At 42.9% G+C, this 22,517-nt stretch overlaps 1 protein-coding gene across 2 annotated transcripts in view; it reads left to right on the top strand.

Moving 5' to 3' along the window:
* GMPR2 (guanosine monophosphate reductase 2) overlaps window positions 1-19,514 on the top strand; it is a 58,964-nt gene extending 39,450 nt beyond the window's left edge. For both annotated transcript variants that reach the window (XM_069762394.1, XM_069762400.1), the window contains exons 8-10: window positions 15,596-15,638; window positions 18,418-18,577; window positions 18,666-19,514. In XM_069762394.1, coding sequence (XP_069618495.1) covers window positions 15,596-15,638; window positions 18,418-18,577; window positions 18,666-18,852 — 390 coding nt within the window. In that variant the 3' untranslated portion in view covers window positions 18,853-19,514. The remainder of the gene's footprint in view (window positions 1-15,595; window positions 15,639-18,417; window positions 18,578-18,665) is intronic.
* The last annotated feature ends 3,003 nt before the right edge of the window (window positions 19,515-22,517 follow it).

Here is a 22,517-nt window from a genome sequence, read left to right as displayed (position 1 = left end):
TTCACGAGAACTAAAATGTGGAAGGAAAAAAATGAAAATTTTACTTTTTCACAAAAAGTTGCTTTGGAACCAAACATTTTTATTTCTACAAGGGTATTAGGAGAAAATGGACCACAAAATTTGTTGTGCAATTACTCCTTAGTACGCCGATACCCCGTATGTGGGGGAAAGCCACTGTTTGGGCGCATGGCAGGGCTCAGAAGGGAGAGAGCACCATTTGACTTTTTGAACGCAAAATTGGCTGGAATCAATGGCAGGTGCCATGTTGCATTTGGAGACTCCCTGACACAGGCCCAACCCTAACCCAAACACATCCCTAACCCTAATCCCAACACAACCCTAACTTCAACCCTAGCCCCAACCCTAAGCTGTCAATATGGACATGTAGCTAATAGGAAGCTGAATAACATGATTATGATAATAATAATAATAATTTTATTTATATAGCGCCAACATATTCCGCAGCACTTTACAAATTATAGAGGGGATTTGTACAGACAATAGACATTACAGGATAACAATAATCACAGATCAAAATAGATACCAAGAGCAATGAGGGCCCTGCTCGCAAGCTTACAAACTATGAGGAAAAGGGGAGACACGAGAGGTGGATGGTAACAATTGCTTTAGTTAGTCAGACCAGCCATAGTGTAAGGCTCAGGTGTTCATGTAAAGCTGCATGAACCAGTTAACAGCCTAAGTATGTAGCAGTACAGACACAGAGGGCTAATAACTGCATAAAGCATATGAGAACATGATGAGAGGAACCTGATTATAGTTTAACTTATATGAATGGGCCACACGGGGATAATTAGGTTAATGCGTTGAGGCGGTAGGTCAGTCTGAACGCGTTTTAGGGCACGCTTAAAACTGTGGGGATTGGGGATTAGTCGTATTAACCTGGGTAGTGCATTCCAAAGAATTGGTGCAGCACCTGAAAAGTCTCGGAGACGGGAGGTTCTGATTATTGAGGATGCTAACATTAGCAGAACGGAGAGCACGGGTAGGGTGTTCGGCTGAGACCAGTGAAGAATGTAGGGTGGTGCCACACTGGTGTCATAGCTGTTTTTCATTCTGACCCAAATGTCAGCTTACAGATCACCAATGAGACCAAATCATGGAGTTACGCCCGTCATTTTACAAGCGCGCTTGGAGACAAAAAGACACCTCACACATATCCTGTGAGCAAGTCACTTTTATCTGAAGTAAAAGAGCAAGAAGCAATATTTTATACCATTTACAATAAATGTAACTCAATTCATGTAGCCCCCACCATCACCCAGGGTCATACTGACCTTTAATCTCTCACGTACCAAATAACATGTTGTGACTGAATATTGAGAACATACATGATAAGAAGTATGGTCTCCTTGAAGCGGAGACACTAAGACTACTGCATCAACAGATTCTAGTAATTCTAGCAATTAAAGGCAAGAGGCACTTAAAGGCAAACTATTAACCCTTCTATATCAATTTCCCCCTTTTGTAAATGGTATAGCCTCTGTCACGGGGTCATTTGATATCCACAAATGAGCTCCTGTCTCATGGGTCTAATACCCACAAGGGGACTTCCTACCTGCTTCACCCATCCACCCTCAGTGTGGACACTCACCTCCCCCGTCAACAGTGGCCATACGGGGCCTATGATATACTACAGAAGGTTCAGCCTTAGGGTTTTTTTTTCTCTACACATACATTATTCCATAGCTTAGGTAATACAAATATTAGCGCTTTTACGGCTACATAAAAGAATAAGCAAAGCAACAAAATTTGCATACAAGTCTGTAAAATACCAAAAATAATCCATCCGCTAGGCCGCTAAGCCAATTGGCTGGATTTAAAAAGGAGTCTCTATATTGTATTAGTCTCATTAAGAGCCTTAAGGAACCACGAAAATCTGAGTCCAAGTCTCACTTGTGCATGCAGTGTGGTGTTAATACCTTCCTTGGGTCCTGGGGTAAGGCTAAGTACAGCATAGTCCCTGCAGATCCGCGTCTTTTATAAGAAAAGCAAGATGTTGAATAAGTTTGTTTATCCAGTGTCTCTGTAAGGTGCAAACATCCTACCACTGCCAGCACGGTGATTAGGACAACAGTCATTCTGCTGGTGAAAAGATCTTTTTGCAGTGACTGGCAAGGATCCAGGTGGGCTTTCCCTCAAGTTTCCCTGAGGTGAATGTGGTCAGCTGGACTTTAAAACGGGCCGTCAAACCGTGGATCTAGGCTCCTTCTCACGTGTCTGTGTATGACCACCAATCACCTGGATTCAGCTGATGTACGTCTGCGTATGACCACCAATCACCTGGATTCAGCTGATGTACGTCTGCACTGGCATTAGGATCTGGAATGGATGAAAACACATGTTTATGCACCACATTAAGTCTTTTCTGTAAGGCCTGGACATGGGCTGTCATAGCACCCTGTTGCTTTTGTAGCACCTGTGGGAAGTACAGACCAGCCTCTGGCAAACTACTAAACAGGACTTCAAAAGGACACAAGCCTGTCTTTCTATTTGGAGTGTGTGTGACTGAAAAGAGTGCAAGAGACAAACACTCTACCCCGCTCTTTCCTTTGTCTGCCATGGCCTTTGATTTTCCAGTTTAAGTGTCCCATTTAGTCTCATCACTTTCCCACTACTTTGTGGTCTATATGGTGCATGATATGCTTGCTGTACTCCCAGGACCTGCATGACTTCCCTCATTATTTCTCCCGTGAAGTGTGTGTCCCTATCGCTGTCTATGGTTTCTAGGACACCCTACCTGCAGATCAGTTTTTTTCATGAGTTTGTCTGCAGTCGCTTTAGTATTTGCACATTTTACCAGATAGGCTTCCAGCCAACCAGAGAAGAGATCTACACATACTAGGATATTATTCACACACTCCTACCTTGGGTAGCTGTATGTAGCCAGTCTGCAGTCTCTGAAACGGGTAGAGAGGCCTGGGTGTCGCTTTCTTAGGGATTTTTACTGTTTTACCTGGGTTGTGCTGTGCACAGATGAGGCATGACTGTACGAGCTCTGCGGCTGCGTAACTGAAACCAGGAGCGATCCAGAAGGCATCTTGTGTTGCTTGCGCCATGATTGGGAGCAGGGATCTTGGTATACACGATTTATCCTGATTCTCCCATACTCTTTCTGAGTTCAGCTCAGCTCCCATTCTCCCAGTGTTCCTTCTCTGTTTGGGCAGCTGGAGGGATTTCAGGACATCTAGGCTCAGTGTGGCTGGAATACGCTGACTCCCCGCCACCGTCCACTGCTCCCTAGGTCGCCTTGCTGCTACTTTAGCAGCCTCGTCTGTCCTTCTGTTGCCCTTTTCCTCCACAGAGTCACCGTCCGTGTGTGTTTTTACCTTGACGATGCCAACCTGGACTGATAACGTCAATGCCTCCACTAATTGTTTCACCAGCTCTACGTTTTTAATGGGCTTACCGGCTGATGTAAGAAACGCTCTGCTTCTCCAGATAGGGCAACAATCATGGGATGTTCCCCATGCACAATTCGAATCTGTGTAACTGTTAGCGACTTTATCTGCAGCAGCTCTACACACCTCAGTGAGTGCCTTCAACTCTGCCTCCTGCACCGACATGTGAGGAGCGAGTGGTTCAGCTCGGATTACCTCATGTGAGGATACTACTGCATATCCAATGTAGAGTCGCTCATTCTGGTGGTATCTGGAGCCATCTACAAAAATAAAAAACCTCAAAATATGCATTAGGAACAGGTTTTTTTTTCTTCCCACGAACATATGTAAAACCCACTGTCTCCTGACTCATCAGTTCCTATGCAGTCATGTTCGTGCGTCATGTCAACGTCATGTCAACGTCATGTCATGTTCTCTTTCCCACCTGCCAATGTTGTCACCAATTCCCCCTTTTCTGAATCCACAGGCAGATGAGTGGCTGGATTCAGAACATTATGTCTTTTGAGGGTGACATATTCAGGAATTAGTATTAGAGCACATTCAAGTCTGATCTGTCTATCCATAGACAGGTGTTTTGGTTGAACTTGTACGAGTATGGCATTAATGTCACGTGGGGAACAAATTGTCAAAAAGAAAAAGTCAGTGTGATTTCACATGCCTTTCAGTAATACTGCAGCTCTTACAGCACGTACACATGTACAAGACCCTCTAATCACGGGGTCTAATTGTGCTAAGTAGTAAGCTATCGGTCTCTGTTTCTTTCCATGTTGTAGTGTCAGTACTGCTCTGTGAAAAATAAGAAAAATGGCTGATCATAGTTTGGAATGTCTGACACAATGAGCAGCTTGAGAGAGTGGAAGGAGTCAATTGCTTCTTGAGTGAGATTGTAGGGTTCTGATGGCAAACAGTCATAGAGTGGGTGCATCATTTGTGAAGCAGACCTTATCCAAGGCCTACAGTAGGTCACCAAACCTAGAAAAGTGCGTAGATGCTGGTGTGACCTGGGTAAAGGGAGATTTGTATTGCCTGTTTTCTGTCTTCAGTCAGGTGTCTTGTACCTTCAGCAATACAATGTCCTAAAAATGTCACCTTTTGTTTGCAATACTGTAATTTGTCACGTGAGACTCTGCAACCCTTTTCTACCAAAAAAAAAACACAGCAAGGAAACTGTAGCTTCCGGACATCTGGTCCGGGCAGCAGAGCAAGAGGTCATCCACGTACTGTAATAGTACAATCTGTGGATGAGGTGGTTGCCACTGCTCAAGAATCCCTGCCATCGCTGTTGAATAGATGGTTGGGGAGTTCTTTCCCCCTTTGTGGGAGGACCGTCCAACAGTATTGTTTACCTTCATGAGTGAAAGACAAAAGATACTGACAGTCAGAGTGCAGTGGTACAGAGAAGAATGCATTTGCCAAATCAATAACTGTGAAACATTTTGACGTCGCTGGGATTTGAGACAGTAAGGTGTATGGGTTAGGGGCAATTAAGGTCATATTCTCGGTAACATCATTAATAGCTCGTTAGTCATGAACTATTCTGTAAGTGTCAGGGGAACCCTTGGGTCCTTTTTTTTTCTTAATGGGATACAAAGGGGTGTTGCAGGGGGAATATCTCTGCACTAGAACCCCTGCCTTAACATACTCTTTAATATCCCTGCTCAGGGCTATTGATTTGACTAGACTTAAGGGGTATTGCCTTAACCAAAGAGGAGTGATTACTTCTCTTGATTTATCATGACAGGGGGAATGGGCAGCCGACCCATATCAGATTTTCCCCTTGCCCAAATGGTGTCTGGTACCTGACTCTTTTCCCTGTCCTCAGACATTCTGGTGTCAGGTGTTACTTTCACTACTCTTGCCATATACACCATTTCTGCAATATTACACAAGTGTTTATATAAGTCACACATTAATGTCCAAATATTTATACCCGTATTTGATTGGGTAGAGTACCCCTTAAAAAAAACTAAATTTGATTCACAAAATGTTACCAAAAGAAAATTATATATATATATATATAATTACGAAAGATACTGAGTCATAAAACGGGGGAGCACAATGCCATAGGCCACAGCAAAGCACAAGCTTATTCTAAGAAAGTAGCAGCCCTATATAAATCCATGACTAACAGCTCCAAAATACAAAAAGAAGGGATTTGAAAAATGCCAAATATCAATGCTAGTTGCTTGCGATAAGGTATAAGGACTGGAAAAGACAAATAAACAGTGACTATGGTTTGAGCCAATATAATGAATGGCTAAAAAACTATATATCATATGAAGACAACCTAGAAATACACAGTAACTATACTATCTTTGTGTAAGGAAACTACTAAAACTGGCAAATGAATGGAATTAAGTGTAACTACAATAGGGCATGATTTACCTGTGGTATAATGTGCACGTGGAAGACCCTGGCGTCCCTCTGCCCCAAGTGTTTATATGAAAAAGGGGACTTGTGACTGTAATTCCCTCAGGAGAGTACTGTATAGTGGCCTAGACAGCACTCAACTCTGCTCCCAGCAAATTCATAGGGGTATTGTCACTAACAGTAAGTTTGTAAGCACCTCTTGGCTGTCTCGTGACTCTAGTCTTTTCTTGTTTAGTCATAGGGGCTTCAGTCGCTTGTCCCCCTACCCTCACGTATTCCACAGTCTCGTCAGTAATCATGTCTGGCAGTATCAAGTCTTTGTGTACTAGTCCCAGCTGCTCCAGTGTCGGTCAAGAATTCTGTCTATTTCCCTCCCAGCATTGGTATGGTGGTCATCAAGGCAGGACCAGGTCCGGAGGGGACAAGAACAGGGCACACATTTGTCACTGGGTTGTCAGTTTCCTAGTCTGAAGGTGAAGAAGGTGGAAGATTGGTCTGAGTGTCCATTTTCTCCACAATTCCAGCACTTCACTGTTTCTAAGTCCTTAGGTCCCTTACTACGTCTCTACTGTTTTCCTCGTTTTCCAGCATACATGACACGTCGTCTTATTGTCCTAGTTTCTTCAACTCCTGAGCAACCTTCAGGAGGTCTTTGGATCTACATTTCTCCATTTAGGTCTGACTGTCTGTACTGCGTCTCGTAAGCCTTTTGTCATACCGTCAATGAATGTATTTACCAATATTTTAACATCGAGTGGGTTTACTGGACTGTACCCCATGTCTGCCCATTTCAGCTGTAACCGTCCAGAGTACATCTCTACACTCTCTCCTTTTGCCACATCTGTAAAAGTCTTAATTTGCATCCTAGTACGTCACCTGCTTTGGTGCTCACCAACTCTCTAGGTCTGCTCAGGTGCACTTATACGTCCATCATATTGTCTTTGTCTGTAAAATGGGAAAGGTTTGTTCTCAGGGTCAGCCAATTGTTTTAGCGTAGCTAGCTAGTCAGAGGGCTTCCAGGGATAATACTCCTGTATCTGTCTTACACTACCGGATGTGGTTGGTTCTCTGGTGGTGGGGGTGACATGACATGCTGGTCTACAGCTCCTTCCCAAAAGGATTACTGTCAGCTTACTCCCAAAAGTTAATGTCCGCACTACCCACAATCCTGTGTCAGCTTCTTTTGTCACTACAATACATGATCTTGTCTGGACAGGATTCAGTGTAATTCACTTAGGTTGGGTTACATCACAGATCATACAAGTATTTCTCCAGTCTGGGTTTGTCTGACCGCAATGTTTACAAGTCCATCTGTCTTGTCTTGGTCTCTGGTTATACAAAGGTATGACCGTAGCAGTAATGTGTCGGTCATAGTCGGACTTTTGAGCATCAAAACATTCATAATACACCTTACTTCCGTCCTGCTGCACTCTCTCAGATGCCATTTATTCACATGCTATTTTCCTCATTTGTCTGTGCCTTTTTGAACATCCAAACATCCATCCACTCACTGGCATTTTTGCCTGTTTCAATATTGGTCTCACATCTTTCACTGCTTCCTTTTTCCAATCTGTACAGCGGTTTTTGGATCCCATTGGGGGCCCTGACTGCACACAGAATAAGTTGCCCATGGCTTCAACTTATCCGCTCAACAACACTGAGCAGGTTCCCTACCTACCACTCGGTGACACCGAGCAGGTGCACTACCTACCACTCGGTGGACTTAAAGGATTTTACCAAGCAGGTTCACTACCTACCACTCGGTAAATCAGCTGGCTAGCACAGCTCCATGGACGGCAAGGTTACACCACCTAATGCCGTAGACTGACTGTAGTAGGTTACTCCGTACACTACATCAGCCGTGTAGTTGGCTACCTTCTCTGTTGATCCTCAATTCGCTATATCAATCACTCAACTTGAAGCAGGAGAATCTTTTCAATCACTTACAAATTTTCCTCTATACTAGGCACAATTCTACCTTTTTCACTTTCAATTTCCAACTTCAATTGTACAACATTCCCTTTTTCTTCAATACCTACAGTACTTATTGCTTTAAACACAAATCTCTCAGCGCGTACTGAACCAAAGACAGAGAAACTTTAGAATGCAGCTATGTGGCCCCCCTTCCTCTGGCCCACAGCACAAAAGGGAGAAATGTCAAGCAATTAGCGCAGGGGCTCAGCTTACCCCTCCCATCAGCTATTTCGCGCTGATAACTTGGTGAGTCTTACACACACAGAAACAGAATGCAGCAGTTTTCAGACTTAATCTCTACAAAACATTCATTCTCTCGGAATTAAAAACAGTTTCTCTATACAGGCAGATCACTGCATAACTTGAATAAGCTGATTCTGACTGCGTCCAGCCAAAACACATATAGAAACCTATCCAATGTCAAACCACACATAACACGGGTTTCACTGAATCTCAGATGTAAATTAAATGTACATTAAAAATATCCACAACTCATTCATCCTGGACCTTCAACAACAGTTAGATAAGTAATGATACTTATGTGATCACTCATACATACATGCTCATTCAGGGATTGTTGTTTCTTTTCCTTTCACTTTCAGTTGATTTTTACAAGAAGAAAATCCCTTATCTCAATCACTCCACCTAATTCAGCTCAAACTGCGCTGAATAATGTCTTCTGTCACATACAGAGGACCACACCTAACGGAACCCCTCATCAATCAGGGATTTATGTTTATTCCTTATACTCATTTACTCACCTCTTATCTCATTCAGAGTTCTCATAGATGTACATACATACAAGGTTCACACAGCCTGCCGCCTATTTTGCACTTTGGAATTAACACAACTCTATATAACAAAAACTGCAGCAGTGTCCACTGACACTCTGAAAGCACTTTAAGGCCAAACAACAAAATCCACGGCCTTAATACAAAATACAGCTTCATATAATGTACTGCCAATCCAAAATGACCAAAATAACAACACTGCACAGAGTCTATCCCAGCTCTGTATTACACACTACGCAAATACACAACCAATTAGGGTAATGACAAATGATACAGATAACAATTATCATCTTATAACTCTATTATTCAACTCTCATACGGACATAAATAGACAAAACACAAAACTCACTGGTGATGTGGATTCTTTGAACCATGTTCGCAGCCTTTTACCCAGAGGTATGGAGAGATCCAGATGAGAGATTGCAGGTGCAAAACAGGTTTGTAAGAATAACATTTCTCACCTTGCTGCAGCTGGTGTTTTGCATGTCCAATCTCCCAGAAGCTCCCCCATACGGATTCCGAATAGGCTGGATACACGGCCCCGGTCGGGCGCCAAAACTGTCATAGCTGTTTTTCATTCCCGCCCAAATGTCAGCTGACAGATCACCAGTGAGACCAAATCGTGGAGTTACGCCCGTCATTTTACAAGCGCGCTTGGAGACAAAAAGACACCTCACACATATCCTGTGAGCAAGTCACTTTTATCTGAAGTAAAAGAGCAAGAAGCAATATTTTATACCATTTACAATAAATGTAACTCAATTCATGTAGCCCCCACCATCACCCAGGGTCATACTGACCTTTAATCTCTCACGTACCAAATAACATGTTGTGACTGAATATTGAGAACATACATGATAAGAAGTATGGTCTCCTTGAAGCGGAGACACTAAGACTACTGCATCAACAGATTCTAGTAATTCTAGCAATTAAAGGCAAGAGGCACTTAAAGGCAAACTATTAACCCTTCTATATCACTGGTAACTCCCCCTTTCTTTTATAATAAACTATGTCTGTCACGCTCATGCCCAGACTGGTTGGTCCAGGCGTGCGGGGGTGTGGCCCCACTGGAGCACTGACCAGACTACCCTGGAAGGGGCGTAACTAAGTAGCTTCCTTCGTGTTCGCTGGAGCCTCTGATGGTGAGGTCAGGCTTGTGCGGCAGGAAGCTACCAGGTACCACTCCAGGGTGGTGTCTGGCTGTGTCTGCTGATCCCACTGGGGAACGGAACATAGGCAAGCGGGCACGGTTGGCACTCTGGCAGACAGGCGGGCACGGCTGGGACACAGGCAAGCACAAGGGTATAACAGAGACACTGGCAGGCAGGCGGGAACGGCTGGCTCTCTGGTAAGCAGGCAGGTACGGCTGGCTCTCTGGCAGGACAGGCGGACAAGGCTGGTACACTGGAAGAATCGGTAGGGACTGGTCTGCAGGCAGGTATGTAAAACAGATAAGAACCTGTTCAGACAGGAGGACTTAAGAATAGGTAGAGAAAGAGCGCAAGAGCGAATGCAGAGCGAAAGCACAAGAGCTAGAGCCAAGAACAGAGACGCAGGAGGCGGAGCCAAGCACAGGAGATGGGGCCAAGAGCAGGAGGCAGAGCCACGTGCAGAAACGCAGGAGGCGGAGCCAAGAGCAGGAGGCGGGGCCAAGTGCAGAAACACAGGAGGCGGAGCCAAGAGCAAGAGCCATAGAACCGCAAGGAGCGGAGCCAGGTAGAATCACAAGGAGCAGAGCCGCAGAGCGAGAGCTGAGCGGAGCCGCTGGGCAAAGTGCAGAGCTGAGTGCAGAGCAAGACACAGTGCAGAGCTGAGAGCAAAGCCACAGAGTGCAGAGCTGAGAGCAGAGCAAAGTCAGAGTACAGAGCAAGACACAGAGAGCAGAGCAAAACCACAGAGAGCAGAGCAAGGTCAGAGAATGCAGAGCAAGGAGCAAAGCAAGGTCGCAGAGAGCAGAGCAAAGCAAGACACAGAGTACGCACAGCAGGGAAAGGAAAGCAAGGCAGGGATATAAACGGACACAGGAACAAGACTAGGCTAAGACAAAGTCAGAAACAGGACAAGGCACAGAGACATGGACACAAGCCAGGGTACGACGCCCCTCTGGGTGGCGGACATAGGCCAGGGTACGAAGCTCCACTGGATGGCAATCACAGGACACAGACCAGGGTATAACGCACCCCTGGGTGGCGGACATAAGAGTAACAGAGACAGGGCCTGGCACCTCAGCAGCTAAGAACTGACTGAGGGAGTAAGTTGCACAGGCCCCCACCAATGGGTGGGGAAGTCTTAAATACAGGAAGCCTCATGGCAATTGGCAAGGGACACCTTAGCAAGGTGCACACAGACTCAATAAGACACAGGAGTTTCCGGCTCCGTCCCCCCATGCACACAGACAGAGCAAGCCGCAGACATGAGGCACACAGCATGGAGCTGGCAGCAGAGATAAGTCACAACAAGGCCTAGAAAAGTAAGTGTGTTTGAGTGTAATGCAGGTGGGGGATGGGAGGCCATGCAGTGATACCAGCAGGGTTGTTACAATGTCGGAGTATTGTCCAGGAGATATGTGTCCGACCCATAGACATTAACCCCTTTTCGACATCTGGCATAATAGTACGCTGATATCGGACTCCCTCCCTTTGATGTGGGCTCCGGAGCTGAGCCCACATCTTTTCCGGCACATGTCAGTTGTTTTGAACAGCTGACATGTGCCGCTAACAGCCTCAGGTGGATTCACAATCCACCCGTGGCTGGTAACTAGTTAAATGCAGCTGTCATTCTCTTACAGCAACATTTAATACGCGCTTCCAGCAAGCGCACCGGAAATCCCGCCCATCAGCGCCCGTGTCACATGACCGCGGGTCACCGATGAGTCTCCAGCAGACCTCTATGGTTGTCACTGCTGGATTGCTATGAGCGCCGCACTTTGGTCGGTGCTCATAGCAAGTGAGCAATTCTGCCACATACGGGCGATCTGATCTTGGCTGGCATGTAGCAGAGCTGATCGGGTTATGGCACCATCTAGTCTCCAATGGAAACTATTGAAGCATGCCAAAAGTAAAAAAAAAATGTTTATAAAAATATAAAAAAAAATATATATATATATATAAAAGTTCAAGTCACCCCACTTTCACCCCATTCAAAATTAAACAATAAAAAAAAAAAATCAAATATACATATATTTGGTATTGCCATGTCCAGAATCGCCCGATCTATCAATATAAAAAAAGAATGAACCCAATCACTAAACGGCGTAATGAGAAAAAAAGGCAAATGCCAGAATTACGTTTTTTTGGTCGCCGCAACACTGCATTAACCCCTTTACCCCCAAGGGTGGTTTGCACGTTAATGACCAGGCCAATTTTTACAATTCTGACCACTGTCCCTTTATGAGGTTATAACTCTGGAACGCTTCAACGGATCCTGATGATTCTGACACTGTTTTCTCGTGACATATTGTACTTCATGATAGTGGTAAAATTTCTTTGATATTACCTGCGTTTATTTGTGAAAAAAACGGAAATTTGGCGAAAATTTCTCAATTTTCCAACTTTGAATTTTTATGCCCTTAAATCACAGAGATATGTCACACAAAATACTTAGTAAGTAACATTTCCCACATGTCTACTTTACATCAGCACAATTTTGGAACCAAAATATAAGGGTTAAAAGTTGACCAGCAATTTCTCATTTTTACAACGCCATTTTTTTTAGGGACTACATCACATTTGAAGTCACTTTGAGGGGTCTATATGATAGAAAATACCCAAGTGTGACACCATTCTAAAAACTGCACCCCTCAAGATGCTCAAAACCACATTCAAGAAGATTATTAACCTTTCAGGTGTTTCACAGGAATTTTTGGAATGTTTAAAAAAATGAACATTTAATTTTTTTTCACAAAAAATTTACTTCAGCTCCAATTTGCTTTATTTTACCAAGGGTAACAGGAGAAATTGGACCCCAAAAGTTGTTGTGCAATTTGTCCTGAGTACGCTGATACCCCATATGTGGGGGTAAACCACTGTTTGGGCACACGGCAGAGCTCGGAAGGGAAGGAGCGCCATTTGACTTTTCAATGCAAAATTGACTGGAATTGAGATAGGATGCCATGTCGCGTTTTGAGAGCCCCTGATGTGCCTAAACATTGAAACCCCCCACAAGTGACACCATTGTGGAAAGTAGACCTCCTAAGGAACTTTTCTAGATGTGTAGTAAGCACTTTGACCCACCAAGTGCTTCACAGAAGTATATAACACAGAGCCGTTTTGTATTTTCCCAAGGGTAACAGGAGAAATTGGACCCAAAAAGTTGTTGTCCAATTTGTCCTGAGTATGCTGATACCCCATATGTGGGGGGGAACCACCGTTTGGGCGCATGGCAGAGCTCGGAAGGGAAGGAGCGCCGTTTGGAATGCAGACTTAGATGGATTGTTCTGCAGGCGTCACGTTGCATTTGCAGTGTCCCTGATGTATCTAAACAGTAGAAACCCCCCATAAGTGACCCCATATTGGAAACTAGACCCCCAAAGGAACTTATCTAGATGTGTTGTGAGAACTTTGAAACCCCAAATGTTTCACTACAGTTAATCACGCAGGGCTGTGAAAATAAAAAATCTTTTTTTTTTCCTCAAAAATTATATTTTAGCCCCCAGTTTTGTATTTTCCCAAGGGTAACAGGAGAATTTGGACCCCAAAAGTTGTTGTCCAATGTGTCCTGAGTACGCTGATACCCCATATGTTGGGATAAACCCCTGTTTGGGCGCACAGGAGAGCTCGGAAGGGAAGGAGCACTGTTTTACTTTTTCAATGCAGAATTGGCTGGAATTGAGATCGGACGCCATGTTGCGTTTGGAGAGCCCCTGATATACCTAAACAAACCCCCCCTCCAATTCTAACTGAAACCCTAATCCAAACACACCCCTAACCCTAATCCCAATGGTAACCCTAACCACACCCCTAACCCTGACACACCCCTAGCCCTAATCCCAACCGTAAATGTAATCCTAACCCTAACTTTAGCCCCAACCCTAACTTTAGCCCCAACCCTAACCCTAACTTTAGCCCCAACCCTAACTTTAGCCTCAACCCTAACTTTAGCCCCCACCCTAGCCCTAACCCTAATGGGAAAATGGAAATAAATACATTTTTTAAATTTTATTATTTTTCCCTAACTAAGGGGGTAATGAAGGGGGGTTTAATTTACTTTTATAGCGGGTTTTTTGGCGGATTTGTATGATTGGCAGCTGTCACACACTAAAAGATGCTTTTTATTCCAAAAAATAGTTTTTGCGTCTCCACATTTTGAGAGCTATAATTTTTCAATATTTTGGTCCACAAAGTCATGTGAGGTCTTGTTTTTTGCAGGACGAGTTGCCGGATGTCAGCTGTGATAGTCAGCTGGCGATCAGCCGCGCTCCCCCCATGAGCGCGGCCTATCGCATATGACGTACTATCCCGTCAGTGGTCATACGGGCCCATACCACCTCGACGGGATAGTACGTCTAATGTCAGAAAGGGGTTAAAATACAATAATGGGCAATCAAAAGATCATATCTTAACTAAAATGGTATCATTAAAAACGTCAGCTTGGCGCACAAAAAAAATAAGCCCTCACCTGACTCGAGATCCCGAAAAATGGAGACGCCACGGGTACCGGAAAATGGCGCAATTTTGTTTTTTCTTAACAAATTTTGGAATTTTTTTTCACCATTTAAATAAAAAATAACCTAGACATGTTTGGTGTCTATGAACTTGTAATGACTTGGAGAATCACAATGGCCGGTCAGTTTTAGCATTTAGTGAGCATGTTAAAAAAATACCCAAACAACAACTGTGGGATTGCACTTATTTGCAATTTCACTGTACTTGGAATTTGTTTCCCGATTTCCAATATGTTAAAACCAATGGTGTTGTTCAAAAGTGCAACTCGTCCTGCAAAAAATAAGCCCTCACGTGGCTATATCGACGGAAAAATAAAAATAAAAAAGTTATGTCTCTGGGAAGAAGGGGAGCGAAAAATGAAAAAGCAAAAACGAAAATACCTCCAGTGGTTTAGGGGTTAAGATTATTAGAGACATTTTGGATATTTTTACATGGATCTCATTTCAGAATCCATGATCCATGAAATAATCTAAAAATCACCATAAGTAGTTCTGCTTTGATCATTTATGCAGCGAGTATCATTCTATGCAGGTGAACACAGTGCTTGCTGTTGCCTACATTCTGGTAATGGACGTTCCTTTGTCTTCATAAACACTACTTTTCCATCAATAATACTTTAAGCACTTTCACCTAACCCCACCTCTGGGACGCCTCCGGTTTTTTCCCTGACTTCTCAATACCTCTGCGCAATATCTGTGAGGATCTGCAACTTTCTGCTGCTGTCTGAAACTGAGGTTTCATACAGCCATTGTATCCCTCCTAAGTGTCTTGTTGCTTGCCACTTGTGTCCATTTCTGTAAGTCAGCCCCATTCTGCAGTACATCGTTCCTCTCGGCCCCATCTTGCAGTATATCACTCTTCTTACGTATATGAAAGAGTGGGTAGCACACTCCCTGCACACTCTCCTCTGCTACACTGCACTCCTGATGCTCCTGATAGATTCTAATTAGGTGTTGTGTGAACAGCAGCCGAAGGTATGGACCAAGAACTGAATCAGAACGGAGACACAGCTAAGATCTAGCATGCAGGACTCAACTTTTTCTGCACTGCTGAGCGTGTAGTAGAGGAATCGGGTATTACATATGTACGATCCTAGATCTCCAGCTCTACATATATACTAATGTCACCAGTGACTACCCTACTGGGCAGCACAGTTCATGATGAAAGCCTCGTGGGCTGTATATGGAACCTCACCAAAGTGTTGTCACAACCTGTGTGACCAGAACATATAATATTGGACATTTTGGCAAGTTTTAATCTAAGTATAATACAAGTCTGCCTACATTGCAGGGACAGGTTGGGGACAAATAAAAAAATATTGGACAACCCTTTCACATAAAAAGCAAACTATAGAGAGCATAATGTTTTCTCTTTTCAGGATGGAGGTTGCACTTGTCCAGGGGATGTGGCCAAGGCTTTTGGTAAGTTTCTAAACCTCAGCAAGGGATTCTCTTTATAAATAATTTCAAACATGTTCATATTTATATCGTTATTTGCAACGACTAGCTAAACGTTAGTAGGCTTTTGCCTTGATGGGTTATTCACTGTTCTGCCTTTAATCTACAGTAAGTAGCTGGCAATACCAAGTCAGTCATAAGATCTTTAATATTAAACTCCCCTAACTGCAGCATTTTACAGTGCTTGAAGAGCTGAGCCGATTGATAAGTAGTTTAATGGGAAAAGATTAAAGGTGTGTTTACACTTCATGACCCGGCAGCACTGAATGACCGACAATCGGCACCTTGTTAGCTGATCGATAGCCTTGTAATTGCATGTTTTCAGGGGCAGAACACACTCCCAACATGCACTGAATGATCTGTGATAGTTTGTTCAGTGCGCATAGGCTGCTGTTGTTTTCGCCAGCACATGTCCTGTGTACACACAGACTATGTTCGGCCGAGAATGATGATCTTTTGCTCCTCACAAGAGATCATTTCATTGAACGAATAAGCATTTTGCTTGTTCATCTGATAATCAGCAGCCTGTTTAGACCAAAACATTATCATGAAACAAGTGTTCATTGGAACACTCATTTCATGATTAAATGGCCTAAAAACACCAAAGCTGTACATTTTTGTGCAACTTTTGAGTTATGCAAAAATTTCGAAGCATTTTAAGTAATTTTACACCATAATACTGGCAAAAATTGCCTGATGAATTAGGGCCTTAGTTTTCATCTTTGGGACAGCATGAGTCTGCCAAAGTGTTTTTGCCTATAGTTGTCCTTTAATAGGATATAGGATCGGAGTGTTCTTCATGAGACAGACCTTTAATGAATCGCTCAAATAAATAAGGCAGCACTCTGTAGCGCCATAACCTGCAAACATTTAAATATGAAAGGGCGTCCAGAGAGAAAAAAGAAAAAAGTTGGCACTCACCCAGCGATGAAAGTAGAAAAGTCCTTTATTTATCCATACAATGGGATGCGGACATGCCTGTAGGGCTGCAGTACAAACGAGAGGGTGCGAGGAGGGAACCTCTGGACGCCCTTATATGACTTGCTGCTTGGTTGTGCACCACTATGCGATTCTAATCCACGGTTTGTCTGCCTGCCGCATGAAAACATTGATTTTTTGCAGCTTGTTTGCCTATATCAATTACCATCAATAACCACTCACCCTGGTGCCGTCATACTTTCTTTTTTTTTCATTTAAATATGAAAATTGAATTGCATTACTGCACTAGAAATATGAAAAATGGAGAAAGCTTAGCGCATAAATTGGCCAATTCATGTGTGTCTGGTAGCCACTTTAAGGCGTTTCTCGTTACCAGGACCTAACAATGCCAATCCTCTCTTAGAATAAAGTCTTCATCTGTATGGGAACCTGTGAATCCTCTTTTAGACTAAAATCTATATCTCTCATATTTTCATGTTTGTTAGGTCCTGGTAACAAGAAACGCCTTAACTTGGCTACCAGGTACACATGAATTGGCCAAATTATGCTCTAAGCTTTCTCAATTTTTCATATTTCTAGTGCAGTAATGCAATTCAATTGTCATATTTCATGTTTACAAGCTATGGTGCTGCAGAGTGCTGCCTTATTTATTTGATTATATCTGAGTTTGTAACTCTAGGTTAGCACTTAGTGTATCTTTGGATGTGATGGTCAGTTTTTTAAAACTTTAATGAATCGCTATCTGCCCTGTTTGATGGTTCATATTGGCTAGGCTGTCCGTTATAAAGTGAATGCTTTCGGATTTTAGTGTTAATCGACCTATGTAAACATTTTTTATTACATCAATATCTCTGCAGTCTTGAGAAAAACATTTTTTACGTTTTTTAGCCTCTGGAAGTGTTTTACTTTTCTAAGTAATCATGGGGCAATTTACGTCTCCTCCAACAAATGCAATAAAAAACATTCAAACCATCATCTAAAATAATACCAGACAAATTAATCAGCCTGTCTAGCAAAATACAAGTCATCAGACAATTCTATCAATAGAAAAATTAAACTCACAAATCGAATAAAAAAGTAAGCAGCACTCACCGATCTTCTAAAACAGGTAAACTTGGCCTGTAGACGCGCCAGATCGGCGCGAAACGGCCATCGTCTGGACCTGCACACTCTATCCTTTGCAAACCCCCGGACCATGAAGATTTTATCGTGATTGAATAAAGTTTACCTGTTTTAGAAGATCGGTGAGTGCTGCTTACTTTTTTCTTCGATTTGTGGATTGCATCTTCATGTTTTTTCGGCAAAGCACCCGTGATCGAGTGGCAAGCTTCAGCTGCAAGTTGGTGTGTCCGGCTCTTTAATTCAGACTGTGGTGGTGCTGTCTTTTTTATTTCTTCTCTTGATCGAAGAAAAATTAAACTGTTACTGGCCTTGGAATTTGGTGACACAAACAAAGTGTGTTTTTTTTGCATCGTTACATAGATAGAAAAATAAGTCATAGGTCCATCAAGTTCAACCTTTCTCGATCAATTATATATTATGTATTGCTAGATTATTTATAATTTCTTACTTTTTTTCACTATTTAATTAAATGCACATATATACAAGTTTGGGTCACTGTAGACATACTTACCCGAAGAATCTAGTGGCCAGGCACTTCAAAGAAGGGGAAAAAAAAAATTAAAGCACGAAAATGGAAAATGGCCTGGTCTTGAAGGGGTTTACGGTTACCCCCAGTGAGGACTACATGTCTAATTTGTACTGCAATAAAGACAAAAAAAAGTTCTGATTTTGTTTGTTTTAGGAGCTGGAGCCGACTTTGTAATGCTGGGGGGCATGTTATCAGGTCACACTGAGTCTGGAGGTGAAACCATTGAGAAGAATGGGAAAAAGTATAAATTATTCTATGGCATGAGTTCAGAAACGGCAATGAAGAAGCATGCTGGCGGAGTGGCAGAGTATAGGTAGGTATTATGACATTCCTTTACCGGCGTGATTTTACACTCGAACCAAACAGATGTAAAACCTTCTAAATTTGTTGCTTACATCTAGAGCTTCTGAGGGAAAAACCGTGGAGGTCCCTTATAGAGGAGATGTGGACGATACCATTAAAGACATCCTTGGAGGAATTCGTTCCACTTGCACCTATGTAGGTGCTGCCAAGCTAAAGGAGCTAAGCCGAAGAACAACCTTTATCAGAGTGACCCAACAACTTAACCCCATCTTTAGCAACCCATGAGTGTATTCTATTTATTAGGTGGTTCTTAAAGAGAACCGATTACATTGAACATGATGCTCTGTCTTCGGGTAGCATAGAGGTCGAAAAAGAGATCCCGGTTTATGAGTTCATTGGGTGATCTTACGGAATGATTGTTAGCCTTTCCTGCATTTGTGTGCATACGGAGATAGCTATCACTTACTGATTAGGTCTGCCCACTGTACTACAGTAATAGGGAGCATAGAAAATCAATACCTTGTATGTTTTTCACACAAAGTAATGTATGAATTTGCCCAGAAGATAAAACATCATGTTCAGTGTGACAGGTTCACATTGTCTTTTAAACCAAATCGTATGTATGATGCCACTAACTATTCACATCTATGCCTGCTGCTGCCTGCCAATTCACACACCTCTTACATTCCACATCTGGTCTGAAAGGCCCACATTTCCATTAGGTTATCTACATTGTCAGTTTTACAATGTGCAGGGGCCAATTGCTGACTATTCCAACAGTAAAAGCTAATTATTTGCTTTATGTGCTTTTAATGTTAGAATTAATTTAAGACTACATTTTAATTAAAAACATTTTTTTTCTGTAAAGATGGCGCCTGTAGTCTTGTTGGTTATGGCACATGTACAGGAAATTATCTGCAAATAAAAAAACTTCTTAAGTCAATAGACTTCCAATGATTGCTTGTAGTTTTTTAAAGGCTTTTAGTATTTTAAGGCCTGTTTTTAGGAAATGTAATAAGTCACATATTAATATACCGCCATACCTTACGTAATTTAAAATCCCCCTAATTCCACATTACTGGGCTCAATGGATCTCCTGCTGCAGTGTTTACTTTCTGGCTTGATGACTTGTCATCTATAGTTAATGTAGTTAATGTCACACAGTGATGTAATCAGGTCAACTTTAAAGGGGTTTTACACTTTGAAATAAAAGTGGTTACCAAACAATCGGAAACTTAAAAAATGAATAAACACCGTTATTACTCACCTTTCCACCGCACCGCAGCAGTGACGTCACAACTACAGCACACCTCACTTCTGAAGCCAATCACGGAGCTCGACGGCTCGTACTTCTACTTTAGCATCATTGCTGAGCTCAGTGATTGGCTGAAGTAGTGCGTACTGTATTTATGACGTTCCAAAACATGAGTCCATAGCCCCAGCATGGGGATGGTACCATCTGTGTTTGATATTTTTACCAGTATCCATTTGTTTTAGGACCACTTTTATTGAGTTTATAACTTCTGGTCGGGGTTTGTAGCCTTGGGACATGAACACGATTCTCATTCATTGACAGCCAACTTAAAAAATTAACTTGAAAATGATGATCAAATCGAAACACAAAGTACAGTCTATTAAAAAGTTGCATAAAGTTTAATTGTTGCCATGATTGAACATTGTTAAAGAAAGCTTACATTTTGAGGTTAATTTTTATGGAGCCCTGCTAGAATTGGACTACTACTAAAATGATCATTTAGGCTACGTTCACACTAGCGTTCGGCTAGTGTGCGTCGCGCTAGCGTCGGGTGACGCAGCGGCGACGCACGCGTCATGCGCCCCTATGTTTAACATGGGGGACGCATGTGTTTTTGCTTGTTGCGTTTTCCGACACGTGCGTCTTTTTTGACGCTAGCGTCGGACCAAGAAAACGCAACAAGTTGCATTTTTCTTGCGTCCGATTTTCGTCAAAAAACAATGCACGCGTCGAAAAACGCAGCGTTTTTGCGTGCGTTTGCACGCGTTTTTCGGTGCGTCGCGTCGCACAACGCTAGTGTGAACGTAGCCTTACTGTTAGGCAGTGAAACTTCCAGAATTGTCAGTCTGACACTGATTTCACCAGCCTAATCGGGTCTGTAAGATCTGTTTATCATTGTTTGCCCTCACTTTATAGTACCATATCCCTATTGATCAGTAGAATGAATGGGGGGAGGAAGGTTACCAGTGCTCCAGCTTGAAAAGGATTAAGCTGCAGTACTAGTGATAACTGCACATACAGAAGAACCACTATGTCTGTGTGAGCAATGGAAAGGATTAGTGATGAGTGAGTATACTCATTGCTGGGGTTTTCCCGAGCACGCTCAGATGACCCCAAAGTATTTGTTAGTGTTCGGAGATTTAGTTTTCATCGCGGCAGCTGAATGATTTACAGCTATTAGGCCAGGCTGAGTACATGTGGGGGTTGTCTGGTTGCTAGGGAATCCCCACATGTAATCAAGCTGGCTAATAGATGTAAATCATTCAGCTGCCGGGATGAAAACTAAATCTCCGAACAGTCATAAATACTCGGAGGTCACCTGAGCAACGCGTACACTCGCTCATCACTAGAAAGGACCGTTCATTCTGCTGATTGGTGTGTTATCATGGAGGTAGAACCTGCCAGTCAAACATTATCTGTTAAGCTGGCCAAACACATTAGATGAGTGTATGGGGAATGATGCTATGGCCGATCGTTTAGCCGACAGCCATTTCAGTCGATACTCCTAACACTCCTAGTTCTAAAAGACTAATATGTCTTTGAAGTGTGATTGGGAATCCGGAGAACCTGCAGGACACCCACACAATCACGGGGAGAAGTTCTCCCAGTTGTCCTTGGTGGGATTTGAACCCAGGACCCCAGCGCTGCAAGGCTGCAGTGGTAATAAATGAGCCACCGCAGACGCCAGAGCGGAAGTCCCAGTGCTGGAGAAGAGAAGGGTGACTACCAGGTGGCTTTACTATTTTACACGCCTGCCAACATTGGAGGTCCAATTTGCTATGAGTGGAAAACACCTTTAAGTATTTAGAATTTTAAAAACTTGTTTACAGGAGCAGCCACTTCCAAAGCATTTCCCACTAGTTACCAGCTAGTGGCGCTGTTATCACATATGTGCACCACTAATATTGCCTGTGATAATAGAGAAAAGCTGATTTGGATGAACATTAAACCTGTTTCTGGTGGCTGAGATGTCTATTCCAAAAATGAACTACGGCAGCTATAGTGTCCTGTACCACATTCAAGCCTCATTATTGCAGCTCAGAGGTTTCCACCATTCTCAATAGTTAGCTTTCCTGACAGCATGAAAGTGTGGAAGATTAATCGCATGGTAAAATAGAAACCATATGTAAAACTATGTCAATCCGTGTGCTCCTGATAGTAGGATCCCTGTCGTCGCCTCTGCTTATGGATTTCACACCTAGTACATTGCAAGCGATGAAACCCATGGATTAAATCCACAACAGAAATTGACATGCCATTTCTGTGCAGTGGCCATTTTTTCACATGAAAAAAACGCAGCCTTTTTCTGTAGGTGTCTGCACCAAAACGCATAATAGCAATCTGCTCTGATTATTGCAGTTATGCTGCTTTTTTTTAATAGTTTTTCCACCTTTTTATGCATTTTCGGTGTATTCACTGGGATTTTGCACTTACAAACGTTACAGAATTTTCATACATGTATTAACACCGTCAACAGCACCTTTAAAGGCACAGTGGGCATGAGTTTTCGTGAAATCACATCCGCTTTGCTTGTACTGTTAAACACCGTAGATTTTGTATGCAATCAAAATGGAGAAGAAACGTAGAATTTACCCTCATTGGGAACATGGCCTGACAAAATCTCATGCAATACACTGCTACTGTGTCCTGCTGAAGAGTTTATCTATGCAAATCTGCAGGTTAAAGTCCTGACTCA

Source organism: Ranitomeya imitator, chromosome 1 (assembly GCF_032444005.1).
Source record: "Ranitomeya imitator isolate aRanImi1 chromosome 1, aRanImi1.pri, whole genome shotgun sequence".
In the NCBI taxonomy this organism is placed as follows: Eukaryota; Metazoa; Chordata; class Amphibia; order Anura; family Dendrobatidae; genus Ranitomeya; species Ranitomeya imitator.
This window is presented reverse-complemented; position numbering and strand designations above follow the sequence as displayed.